General features: G+C 43.3%; 1 protein-coding gene across 1 annotated transcript in view; it reads left to right on the forward strand.

Moving 5' to 3' along the window:
* The first annotated feature begins 835 nt into the window (after nt 1-835).
* The window catches only part of LOC127443760 (uncharacterized), a 24,740-nt gene continuing 11,697 nt past the window's right edge, over nt 836-13,878 (forward strand). Inside the window, exons 1-10 of the mRNA XM_051702618.1 lie at nt 836-1,007; nt 1,447-1,532; nt 1,618-1,745; nt 1,979-2,104; nt 2,310-2,503; nt 3,106-3,205; nt 7,697-7,785; nt 7,876-8,003; nt 8,186-8,310; nt 12,948-13,057. Coding sequence (XP_051558578.1) covers nt 13,007-13,057 — 51 coding nt within the window. The 5' untranslated portion in view covers nt 836-1,007; nt 1,447-1,532; nt 1,618-1,745; ... (5 more) ...; nt 8,186-8,310; nt 12,948-13,006. The remainder of the gene's footprint in view (nt 1,008-1,446; nt 1,533-1,617; nt 1,746-1,978; nt 2,105-2,309; nt 2,504-3,105; nt 3,206-7,696; nt 7,786-7,875; nt 8,004-8,185; nt 8,311-12,947; nt 13,058-13,878) is intronic.

A 13,878-nucleotide genomic window follows, 5' to 3' on the forward strand; every position in this document is an offset into this window, starting at 1 on the left:
CGGAGATGGGGAGGGTAGCGGCGTATGAGGAAATGGTATTTGGTAGACTGGGTAATTTGGATTTGTTTGTTGGGAAATGGGGCATGTGGTTGGCGTTCTTGAAGGGCTCTCAGTGAGAGGTAGCGGAGAGAGAGGTTTAGATGTAGATGTGTGTGATTAATATATTTTTCTTTTCTTTTCTTTTTTTCTTTTCTTTCTTTCTTTTTATTTATTTGTGTGAATATGCTAATGTGACTATGGGAGTGTTTGTTGGGGGTCGGGGTGGGGTTGGGTATGGGGAGGGGGAGGGGTAGTGGTGGGGATTAATTGTTAAATGTTGATTCCATGTATATATGTTTTGTTTTTCGTGTCTTCTGTGGGAATCAATACAAATGTTAATCACAAAAAAAGTATCTGTGTTCTTATTGCCTGTGTGTGGAGTATTTGTGTTCTCATTGGCTGTGTGTTGAGTACCTGTGTTCTGATTGGCTCTCATATGGAGTATCTGTGTTCTCATTGGCTGTCGTGTGGTGTATCTTTGTTCTCATTGGCTGTTGTTTGAAATTTCTGTGTTCTGATTGGCTGTCGTGTGGAGTATCTGTGTTCTCATTGGCTGTTGTTTGAAATTTCTGTGTTCTGATTGGCTGTCGTGTGGAGTGTCTGTGTTCTGATTGGCTGTCTTGTGGAGTATCTGTGTTCTGATTGGCTGTCTTGTGGAGTATTCGTGTTCTGATTGGCTGTCATGTGGAGTATCTATGTTCTCATTGGCTGTCATGTGGAGTATATGCACTCTAATTGGCTGTCGTATTTATCTGTCAGTTGCAGGGCGTGGTGCTGGTTCCTCCTGTGCGTGAAGCTTACTTACAGCAGGTGTTTGTCAGAGCGAATCTGACGACAGTATCAGAGGCTCAGCTGGAAGTCTGGATCCAGAAAGTTCTGCCTTCATTCATACAAAATATCACAGTCCAACAGACCACACAGTACTTCAGCATTGTACAGCAGATACCCTGCTCCATCAGCCAGTAGGGGTAAGACACACAGACACACACACACACACACACACACACACACACACACACACACACACACACACACACACACTGCTCAATCAGCCAGTAGTTGAGATTAGACATGAGCCAATCAATAGAATTTATGGCCCTAAAACAATAGTTGCTTTTCTACCTGCTGCGTGCAAAATACAATGTTAATCCATTACTTGTTGGAAAGAGTAGCTCTTTATTGGAAAAGCTACATTATTGTGAAAATAGTTGAATTACAGTCACACTAATGTATGATGTAATTAAGTTATTAGCTAGTTAGTCACTTCCTGACCCTCATGCGGGGGCATGGCTCATCTCATCGGGGCACCACAGGGAACACTGCTGCCCAAATGACTATGTTGTTAGATGCCTCAGTGTAAGACACACACACTGACAGTGATGTACTGTTGTGTTGTGTTTGTTTCAGGGTGCAGCTGTTAAACTCGTCTGTATCCACCTTCCAGCCTGCAACACAAGATCAGGTCTACCAACAAATCCTTAATTCTCTACAAGGTATCAATCCATCCATTCGTCCATCCATCTATCTAATCCGTATCTCAGTCTGTTCATTCATTCATCCATCCTTCTTTCCCCACAGGCCCCACCCCACTGGGTTGCTATGGTAACCAGAGTTACTACTCCTTCTTGGTGTCATCCTTCATGAGTTTCCAGTTCCCGAATCTGAGCACGTTCCTGTTGCTGATGCCTTCTGCTTGAGTGCCAGAGGTCACAAACATCTCACCACACAGAATTCCACTAAACCAGAAAACTCTGACAAATTAATTATAATTGTATTTATTTCATCCCATTATAAAATCCATGAATAAATCAATCTATCAATCAACTACATGCTCCATGAGCTTGGACGTTAAAGGTGCACTCAGTAATGTTTTGTTTATGTGGTAAGTTAAGACTGTTGATACGGTTTTTGTAGTTTGACATGTGTTTCATCTCTGCAGCTGTTGGATTCGATGTCTCCAGCAGAGGTCAGCAGCCTTCTGAACTAGCCGAATGCTGTGGACAATGTAACCAAAGTCTGCAAGCTTCTCACAAACTACCCAAAAACATCTCAGTACTTACAGACGGTACAGACTTGTTATGTTGTTACTCTAAAAGCTTTTATACTGACTAATGTAGTACTGTGTTCCATTAAGATGATTTTCTGAACTAAAAGAGGTTCTGATAATCTTATATTCTTTCCACAAAGGCTTGTTGGACAGTTTTGAGTTTTTCTTTGAATATGGAGAAGATGTGGATTATTTTGATCTGGTTTGATCTGGTGTCCTGCAGGAGCGGGTGGGTTCTGTTGGTTTGGCCCAGCAGGTATTGTCCTGCGTGTGGTCTCGGGTTCTGAAGGTGAATGTCCAGTCTGAGGTGGATCAGTGGTTTGATTATCGACTCGTGCAGTATCTGCCCTTCCTCACCTCACAGCTCATCAGTCCAGACGTCATGTTGGAGACCTCCTGCCTCTCCTTCAGGAAGTTGTGAGTAGCATACTCACAACATATACCACTTTATCCCCAGAGGTGCGGAAGTTATTTAAAAATATCTGACTGCTAGATGGTGCAATTGACCAATCAGAATCGAGTATTCCAGAGAGCATCGTAATAATTTTTTTTATCACTATGTTTTCGATTGAGTTCATTAATACTTTTGATTACCTTAATATGAAGCTTTAAAGGAGAGTCGTGTGGCACCATGCGAGGAGCGGACATGTGAACGGTGAGCTCTGTGCACTTTGCTCTGTGACATACTTTTTATGTCAAAAACCGGTGAGATTCGATACACTCTGATTCTTGACTGTTCTAGGAAGACAATATATCAAAGAATTCAAAATCCTCAGGTTCTGGAGACATTTGTTTTTTTTAAATTACTATAATACAATATTTTTTTATTTAAATCAACATACATTAAAGACTCTATAACAAAATACTATCATGATGTTTAATTACAATATAATTAATATTTTTTTAATTAAATGAAGTAATGAAAATGAGATTTTTGCATTACAGTAATCAAATGGTAGTGCTTTTTTGTTTAGTTTTTGTGCCCAACCCGGGCCTAATATGTTGGGTGGTGTCCTCAGCTCCTAGGTGTCCGGCCATGGGGTGCGAGTGAGCCAACTAGAGCACGATCTCCATCTTTGTACAGGGCACCACCAAGAGCCGTTTCTCCAACCCCCACCTGTGAGTGACACCATAAACATGTTTTGTGCTGGTTCCACCTAGCGGCTGGAGTTTGTTTTGTGGAGGAACACACCTTTGGAACAGTTATGTGGATGAATCTACACGTCTTTGTGTTTATCCCGCCTATTGGCTGGAGTTTGTTTTATAGATTGTTTTCTGTGTGTAATTCTGTCTCACAAAATTTGTATAGAAGCACTGGACTTGAGCTATCCGACGGCAAAGTTGTCGCGGGGGCTCTCGTAGGCGTACATGGACTGTTTGAGTTTAGAGGGATGGACGCCAGTTGGCACTGTCATGCGTGGGGTTAATGCAGACGTTTTATTGTTTTCTGTTTGTTTGGTTTGGGGGGAAGTTCGGGGTTTGATTGTTGCACTAATGTTGGAATGTGGTCTTTATAATTGTATTTTTGACACACAATCTATTTTTTCTAATATATCAAAATGTCAGTGTTAATTTGAGTGGATTGTCTCTCTCCACGTGGAATGTGAAAGGGTTGGGGCACCCCATAAAATGAAGGAAGGTTATTTATTTTCTTAAATGTAAGAAATATGATAGTATTTCTTCAAGAAATGCATCTTTCCCTGCAGGAAGCTGAAAAATTTGGGAAGATATGGGGTGGACATGTTTTCTTTAGTGCTTGCTCAGTTAAGAGCAGGGGAGTCATTACATTGATAAGTAAACACCTACAATTCAAATGTCTCAAACGGATTAAAGATAAATTAAGAAGAGTCATTATTGTTTTAGCAGAAATTCAGGGGCAAAGGTTGATTTTGGCTAATATTTAAGCACCTAACGCTGATGATCAGGGCTTTTTTATAGATCTTGAAGGAATGTTGCAAGCTGCTGGCACCCCTCATGTAATATTGGGAGGAGACTTTAATCTGTTGATGGACTCAATCCTTGATCATAGTGGAGCAAAAGTGTGTAAGCCCACTAGAGCCACACTGACGCTTCACAGGATGTGTAAAAATCTTGGTCTTACAGATATTTGGAGACTTTTGAACCCATCTGGAAGGGACTATACATTTTTTTCATCAGTCCATAAGATGTATTCTAGAATAGATTCATTTAATCTGTTGTTGATTGCTCAATTGGAAACATCTTAGTCTCAGATCACCCTCTGGCGAGTTTAGAGGTGTTGCCACATATGGAGAATAATACATCATATAGTTGGTGCTTTAACATATCCCTTTTGCAAAATCCTGAATTCCAACAAATGTTAAAGGCTGGAATCAGTGTTTATATGGAAACCAATTGGTCCACAGTATCCTCTGTGGGTGTGGCTTGGGAGGCACTTATGGCAGTTCTTAGGGGTCGGATCATACAGTATGCCTCATTTACCAAAAAATCCAAAGCATGAGAACTCGTGGAACTGTAAGGGAATATTAAATATGCCGAGGCAGAGCTGAAGCGTTGAATGTTGTCAGATGGCCTCAGAGAGTTGACCCTATTGAAATACAGATATAATACTATTTTGTCACAGAAAGTTGAGTTTTGGCTATTCAGGGCAAGACAGTCATATTTTGAGTCGGGGGACAAAGCAGGGAAGCTTTTGGCTAGATATATAAAGCAGAGAGAGTCTTTTTCTACCATTCCCTCAGTGAAATCTGCTGGTGGTTAAATTTTTACCATTGTTGCCATCGATATTAATAATGCTTTTTAAGAATTCTATATTGATCTCTATAGTTCCACATCTTCGTCTACTGATGAAGATATTAGAAACTTTGTGGAACCATTAGAACTCCCTAAACTGACGACTGAGCAAAATAATTATCTTGATTCTGAGATAACCTTGGAGGAAGAGCTTTGGCTTACTGATTAAGAAAAGTTAAGACATCTCATAGACATATAGATCAGGTGGGGTTATTCGGGGCTAATGCTCTGATAACATTAGGTGTTTCATTAATATTATGTGGTCAGTGGCGAATGATCAGACTCCGGTCACTGCCATCTCACTTGACACCGAAAAGGCATTTGATATGGTAGAATGGGAATATCTTTTTAAGATTTTGGAAATAAATGGGTTCGGGAATATTTTTATTGGATGGATTAAGTTACTTTATAGACACCCGGTAGCAGCGGTACAAACAAATGGATTAATTTCAGATTATTTTACTCTGGACAGGGGCACCCGGCAGGATTGCCCTCTTTCCCCATTATTGTGCTGTCTTGCCCTGAAACCATTAGCAGCCGCGATAAGAAAGGAAGATGATTTTCCAGGGGTGATGGCGGGAGGTGTTGCGCATAAGCTTTTGATTTACGCAGATGATATTTTCCTATTCGTCTTCGACCCTACTAGATCTATGCCTTGCCTCCACAGAATTATTAATTCCTTTTTTCTAAGTTCTCGGGATACAGAGTTAATTGGTCTAAATCCGAAGCTTTGGCTCTGACAGCGTACTGCCCAGTAACGGCTTTTCAGCTGGGCGCCTTCCAGTGGCCTAAACAGAGCATTAAGTATTTGGGGATTTTATTCCCAGTAAATTTGTGTGATTTAGTTAGAGTTAATTTTGACCCCTTAATAAAAAGGTTTTCGAGAGATGTGGGCAGGTGGGCTTCATTACATTTATCTATGATTGGAAAGATTAATGTTATTAAAATGAATTGTATTCCAAAATTTAACTACCTGCTATGTTCTCTCCCTGTAGATGTCCCCCTCTCTTATTTCAAACAATTTGATAGCATAGCAAAGTCCTTCATTTGGAATGGTAAACGTCCCAAATTACATTTCATTAAGCTGCATAGGCCGATTGACAAAGGTGGGCTAGACTTACCCAAGATTTGTTTTTATTATTATGCATTCAGTCTCAGACATTTAGCTCATTGGTCACTTCCACCTGAGAGAATCCCTCCCTGGTTTTGTATTGAACAGGAAGTTCTTGCCCCATTTCACAATTGCAAAGCCTTTTGATTAAATTAACCGGAGAAGTTAAGTCACACCCCATTATCTCGCATTTGCAATCGGCATGGACAAAAGTGTCCAGAGTGTTTAATTCAGACATTTATTTAAATGCTGCCTCAAGCATATGGCTAAACCCAAAATTATGTATTAATAAGTCCCCTTTCTGCTGGTCAGAGTGGATTGTGAGGGGGGATACTACACTTGGTGTCCTATATGAAAGTGAAGTGTTGAGATCTTTTGAGAATATGATTCAACATTTTAGGATTCCCCGATCTCAGTTCTTTAGGTATTTACAGCTGCGCCACCTGCTCTGTACTATTTTTGGGTGTAGCATAAAGTGGCAGATACTCTGGGAGAGGTGATTACTGCTTTTGGAAAAGGTCATGAGACATCAGTATATTTCTCCCTGCTAATTCAGAGTCTGGGGGACAGAGCTTCAACTTCTATCAAGAGATTATAGGAGAGAGATTTAAAGTTGGTATTGGAGGAGGGAGTGTGGGCTAGGATTCTAAAATACATCAAGTCTGCATCTAAAGATGCAAGGGTGCATCTGATGCAATTTAAGATTTTACGTCGATTCTATTGCACCCCCTCTAGATTGTATAGACTTGGTCTCAAAGACACACCCACCTGCTGACGATGCCAATCAGAAGATGGGGACACAACTCATGTTTTTTGGTTGTGTGTTAAGATCCAAAAAGTTTGGTTGAGGGATCAGAATTTTATGTGTGATATATTGGATATTCAAATTTCATTTTGCCCCAGACTCTCTATTCTAGGCGATGGGACGGTTATTAATATAGGGGATGGGTTCATAAAGAATTGGGTCCTGGCTGGTGTCATGATCGGAAGACAGGTCATCCTCAGGGGATGGAAGTCAGCTGGAGCCCCCTCGTTTCGGGAGTGGAGCACGGAGTTGGGCAGGGTGGCGGCATTTGAGGGGATGATAAATAGAAGGCTGGGCAACATGGGTTTATTTAATAAAAAATGGGGCAGTTATTTGGATTTTTTGGAGGGCTCTCATGGGGAGACAGTGGAGGGAGATAGTCAATATTAAATGTGTGTGTGCATTCTTATTGTTTTTCTTTTCTTTTTTTTTCTAAGTACTTTGTTGATTTATTGTTTATCTATGTGTCATTACTCATTTACTTTCAGACCACTGAGGTGCATGTTTGTGTCGGGTGGGGGGGCGGAATGTTCGGAGGGAAGGGTTTAAGTTCATATAATTTGATTCCGTATTTTCTGTCAGGTTTATTTAATCTTTCGATGGAATCAATAAAAATTGTTAATAACAATATGAAGCTTTAATGTAACTATATTTTGGTAGTAGCCTGTAGTGTTGTTAACTGTAGTTAGAACAACTTTAAATTATACCACCACTGATTATCTCGGTTAATCTCAGAGTAAATACTCAGTACATTACAGTAACTTTTCATTTTGTGCTGTCTCTGATGTAAGAAAGGACATAATTCATATGAGAACTGAGGAGATTAAGTATTCATGGCTGACGAAAGAAAGATTTCAACTGAACAAATGTTTCCCTTTCAGAAATGTGATTATGAAGGATTTTCGTGTGTTTTTCTGTGTAGTGTGTCAGTTATGGGTAAATACACCTACAGTGCATCAGACCTCTCTCAAGGAGACATCTACAGTATCATCCAGATATATCTGAACACCTGTGAGTGACCGTGTTTCCAGTTTTATCAGCATTTTTGTGCTCATGTTCTTTGGCTATGACTGTAAGTCATGTTTGTGATTATATTCTAAGCTTCTGCTCTGAAATGTCATAATGCCTCTCAACCTGATCTTAACTCCACTGCCTGGTTCGCCAACTACATCGGTGTCTTCCTGAGCTTCATCACACTGAATGACCTCCACCTCTTCAGCTCCTCAAAGGTGTGTCTCTAAGATTTCCAATCCTTTAATGTTGTATTCTGCTTTTAAAGGAATAGTTCACAAAAAAGTGTGAAAGCTTTTTCCTGGTTTCCATTTTATTTTACGGTCATGTTTCAGATTTCATGCTACTATGAACTCCAACAAACGTAGTTTTGTTGTTCTCTCATTGTTGTGTTTTTCAGCTCCAGCCGTTCACAGTAAACCTGGAGAACCTTCAACTCTTCAAGCAGTTCAGCGTTCCTGATAACGTCACACAGTTCTACATGAATCTGTTGTTCCTGGAGAACCCGTCCTTCAGTGCTTTCCAGTGAGCAACTTAACAATCATACCTTATTCAGATCTTACAAACTGTATCAGTAAATGTGCTGAGTGATTCCAAAGTATCTTAAGCAGCTGCCAAGAAGAAGTTTAATAAGGGAAAACCACACATTCAAAAGAAACAGTTGCTATGTGATATTATTATTTATAACTGATGACAAAACTGATGATTCAGATTAATCAAATAATTATTCAAATAATTATGTTGGCTTGACAAAGTCAACATACTGTTATTCTACAAACTTGGTTTAGAATTTTTTCAAAATCCCTAAAACTCGACATTGTGTCGATGTAGTGACACTAGGGGTCACATTTGGGCGCCCGAGACACCTCTGGTCTTTGATAAAAGGCCAATGAAAATTGGCGAGTGGTATTTGCATGCCACTCCCCTGGGCATACGGGTATAAAAGGTGCTGGTATGCAACCACTCATTCAGATTTTCTCTTCAGAGCCAAACGGTCATGCTCTCTGAGCTGAATTTCCACGACTATTCATTCAACTCTGCTGGATCTGATGGCGCATTTCAGCGGCTTCTCCCTCCTCTGCACTGGTGCACTGCAGAGAATGCCCCTGGGCGCTTTGGCAGAAATAAGAGTATATTTCTCTAAAAGAGTATATTTCTCTAAAAGAGCGGCACACACGGAACGTCTTTTTAAAGACGCATCTTTTTAAAGATGCCTTTCCTTGTGTGTTATTCCTGGTTGCACTTGTTATCTCTCGCCTTCTGATGGTCACGATCACTGCCTTTAATGCCTGGGCACTGCTCACGCAGAGACAGCGTTCGTGGATGGGTCATGTACTCATTGCGAGGACATGTCCATGGCAATGGTGCGGTCGCGGCTTGCCTTTGTAAGAAAGCAAGCCACCCCAGAGGCTCCCCGCCTGGGTCCTTTTACCCACGGGTATGAGGCCAGCATGGCTAGCACTGGGTGGGGACGATTTGGGGACCCCAATGGGACCGCCTCCGCCGGGTACCCCCCTGCGGACCTCCCATTCCCCAGCACACTCGTCTGCCCCGATCGGGCTCCCAGATGAGTCCGCCGTCTCGTCTCACGGCGAGTTCGACCTCTTATTCGGAGCCCGCGAAAGTGATGAGCTCTTGAGCGCAGCATCGGAGAGCGGGCTTGTCCAGTCGGACGCGGAAGCCTCAGCTGGGCTCCTCCCTTCGGGTGCGGTCGCCCGGTCACAGGCTGATGCGGAGATGATGACATGCTTTCCCGGGCAGCCACGAGCGTCGGGCTAGAGTGGAACCCTCAAATAAGCAGTCTGACGATGCTCTTCCCTGAACCCTCGCGGCTCGATGATTGGTTCCTGGGCTCGCTGCGCCGCTCAAAGCCACGCCCCACCCCCGTTCCTTTCTTCCCGGAAGTGCATGAAGTGCTGACAAGGCCGTGGGAGGCACTTTTTACTGCCCGGTCCCGATCTTTTCAGCTTCCCCGCCCTCACTACCCTTGATGGTGGGGCGGCCAAGGGCTATTCGGCAATCCCCCAGTGGATAAAGGCGCTCGCGGTGCACCTATGCCCACAGAGCGCCGCCACCTGGCGCGGGTGCCCATAGCCCCCATCCAAGGCCTGTAGGTTTACGTCATCTCTGACAGCCAAGGCCTATGGTGCCGCTGGACAAACCGCCTCCGCCCTGCACGCCATGGCTCTCCTGCAAGTCCGCCAAGACACAAAAGGAACTGCACGATGGTAGTTCCGCCCTGGGATTGATGCAGGAACTGCGCTCGGTGACCGACCTCGCTCTCCAAGCGACGGAGGTCACGGCGCGGTCTCTCGGGCGGACGATGTCCACATTAGTGGTCCAGGAGCACCACCTTCGGCTCAACCTGGTCGAGATGGGTGAGGCCGACAGGACACGGTTCCTTGCTGCCCCCATCTCCCAGGCTGGCCTAATCGGCAACACCGTCAAGGACGTTGCCGCCATAGCAGCACACCATGACACAGTCGACGATAAGTCCTTAGGGAAGCACGACCTGATCATCAGGTTCCTGAGAGGCGCCAGGAGGCTGAATCACTCCAGACTGCGCCTCGTTCCCTCATGGGACCTCTCTGTAGTTCTTCAGGGTCTACAGAGAGCCCCCTTTGAGCCTTTGCAGTCAGCTGAGTTTAAGGCACTCTCTTTGAAGACTGCCCTCCTGACTGCGCTCACTTCCATCAAGAGGATAGGAGACCTGCAAGCGTTCTCTGTCAGCAAAACGTGCCTGGAGTTCGGTCCGGGCTACTCTCATGTGATCCTGAGACCCCGACCGGGCTATGTGCCCAAGGTTCCCACGACCCCTTTTAGGGATCAGGTGGTGAACCTGCGATCGCTTCCCCAGGAGGAGGCAGACCCAGCCCTGTCGTTGCTGTGACTGGTGTGTGCTTTACGCATCTATTTGGATCGCACGCAGAGCTTTAGAATCTCTGAGCAGCTCTTTGTCTGCTTTGGTGCACAGCAGAAAGGAAGCACTGTCTCCAAGCAGAGGATCTCCCACTGGCTCATTGACGCCATAGCTATGGCATATAGCGGCCTCCTGAGCCCTGGCCAGGGGTGCCTCTCTAACAGACATTTGCAGAGCAGCGGGCTGGGAAACACCCAACACCTTTGCAAGGTTCTACAACCTCCGGGTGGAACCGGTTTCATCCCAGGTAGTGGCACACAATACAAGCGGATAAGCCCGGGATAGCTGGCCGGGTGTATCGCTTGCACATAGCACCTTCCACCTCTTTTGAGCTGAAGATGTGCGCCATTAATTCCCAGTAGCGTTCACAAACTATGTTCCCTGGTTGACTTCTTCCGAGCCCTGTGGCAGTCGAGTTTTCGGAGAGACTCGCTGCCAGCCCAGTACATGTGCTAACTAAGAGCCCTGTTCTGGGGTAGGTGCTCCGCATGTGGCGGTTCCCTGTAAGGTAAAACCCCATGCGATGTATATCTTCCCCTAATTCGTTTCCCTGTTGGCAAACTGCATCTTCCTTGGGCAGAGCCCCTCTGCCCCAGCCTCCATGTTTGTAGTAACTCCTCCCCCGTTGGGTAGGATCTACCTTGAGGCTCTCCACTTGGTCGTCAAGACCATGTGATGTATTTTTCCACTTAAATATCCCCCCCTCTCTTTGGGCAAGGTGTGGTCTCCGCAGTGTCCTCCCCTTGGGAGGGACACCCCCCGACTAGACCTGGCGGCCCAGTCAGATAATCCCCGTTCTTTTTTAGGGAGTGGAAAAAAAGAAGGGGAAAAGAGGCCATGACTGGGTTAGCCTGTCGCTATCTTTTGGGTAGTCGACTTGTCCCCAAAGGGCCGTTCGACACTCATAACTATGTTGGGAGAGGTTATGTGTTGACCTGGTGTGCTGGCTACGGGGCACACAGTGGTCTGCCCATCACACACCGCCAGTTCACGTAACACAGTTCAGTCAGTTGTGGCATTTCGTATAGGGACCCCTAGTGTCACTACATCGATACATCATCGAGTGAGTGACAGATAGGGAATGTCCTGCTTACTTGCTTAACCTCCGTTCCCTGATGGAGGGAATGAGACGTTGTGTCCCTCCTGCCACAACACTGAACTACCCCCTGAAATGGCCGGACCTTGTCTCGGCTCCTCAGCATAAAACCTGAATGAGTGGTTGCATACCAGCTCCTTTTAAACCCGTATGTCCGGGGAAGTGGCATGCAAATACCACTCGCCAATTTTCATTGGCCTTTTATCAAAGACCAGAGGTGTCTCGGGCTCCCAAGAGTGACCCCTAGTGTCACTACATCGACACAATGTCTCGTTCCCTCCATCAGGAAATGGAGGTTACGCAAGTAACCAGGACGTTTTCAAGCTACATTCACCAAATTCGGCATAGACCTTGAGACTGTTCTGGTATACTGTGTTATGCCTTGTCTAACTGATCAGAAAAACTCCCATAGACTTACACTGACGAAATGTTCAAACAGGTCAATGGAATGCTCGTTAATTCAAACTCCAACTGTCAAAAACTCAAATGTAAACAGACTCTTAAAGGGCCTTTGATCAAGTTGCTCCAAAGTCTTTCTATCAAGTCAGTCCACTGTCGGTCATGTTTGGATGCTCTTGGGAGGCTATTTCCAGTCAGTGCAGCTCCTACCTACATGAATGGGGAAACACCAAAATCTCCTAAACGGTTGGTCAAGATTACGATAAAAGGACATATTTCAAATAAGCAGTCTGACAACACTGGTATCATAAATTGTGCTTCTTTACCTCAGATTATGCCAAAAAACTAAATTTTCTTGGCTTGTATTGCTAATGCGCATGCGCGTTCTAGAGTTGATTGACAGGCGATTGGCTATTTTACCTGTAAGGTGGGACTTCCTTTCTACTTTTGTTGACCATTGGCTGTTGTTGGGCGTTCCAATTTCTCCCATTCATTTTAACAGAGGTGGCCCATCTCTGCTAAATAATCTCTGGTTGCTCTCTCTTTTCCTTAGTTTAAACTTTCAGACTTTCAGACAAGTTTCTCTTGACAAACTTTACCTATCTAGTTGTGGCTACTGTACATACAACATTGGCAATAATACTACTGTATTTATGTGTTTAGAAAAGCTGATAGCATTTAGAAAAATCTTTTATGTGTGTGTTGTGTAATGATGTTTATATGGTTTGTGTGTTTGTATTCTTCCAGATAAGTTTCTCTGTCTGGCTCCTCCGAACTGCTTCCTTCAGTTGAGTGTGGAGCAGTTAATGATTGTCTCACTGGACATCCAGCAGACATGCACCAACATACTACCAGAAGTACGTACATCACTGTGTGTATGTGTAAAGAGCTATAGTATGAGTCCCCAAAGAGAGCTAAATCTTGTTGATGTAACATGTTGATGGACGTCCTCAATTGGAAAAATTATTAATAATTATATAATTTTTTTCTAAAAATGCAAAAAAGTTTTCTTCTAGTGTTAGGGAGTGTGGTCATTATGATTAGCTTTATATGAAAACAATAGAGGTCTATTGTATGTACTTCTAGTGTGAGACAGGCAGACAAATCTATACATATTGCTATCTTAATATAAACTGTACTGTCTATATTGCTGACATTTATCACTCAGGAAAGATTGTGTGTAGAGTCTGTGTTTGTCCAAAGATGAGATCCACACAATCCATTTGTCATTGAATAATGTCTCTTTTAATATCCTTTCTGTTCTTTACACTTAGCTGTTGATCATAAACAACAAAAAAGAAACTTTTAATGCTAATCACGTGCAGGACGGATGAGATAATGTAATTCGAGTCTCTCGTTAACATGCGCTCATTTAAAGATGCTGTTTACAGAAATGCTGTTCTTTGTTAAAGAGACGGTACCGGTTTTTAACACATGTTCAACAAATCAATGTAAGTAATAGTACATATTATGCAATTAAACAATAAAAATGTAACAAAAAAAATATATGCAATATAATATCATATTTATTGATTAATTACATTGATTTGTTCATTTTTCAAAAGCTAACATGTGACTAAATTATGAAAATCTAATTAGTAAATTAATATTTTCATATTGTTCCGAGTTAGAAGGTCCCCTGTATAATTAACAGCATTATCTGGGAGATCATCTATTT

This window comes from Myxocyprinus asiaticus, chromosome 7 (genome assembly GCF_019703515.2).
Source record: "Myxocyprinus asiaticus isolate MX2 ecotype Aquarium Trade chromosome 7, UBuf_Myxa_2, whole genome shotgun sequence".
In the NCBI taxonomy this organism is placed as follows: domain Eukaryota; kingdom Metazoa; phylum Chordata; class Actinopteri; order Cypriniformes; family Catostomidae; genus Myxocyprinus; species Myxocyprinus asiaticus.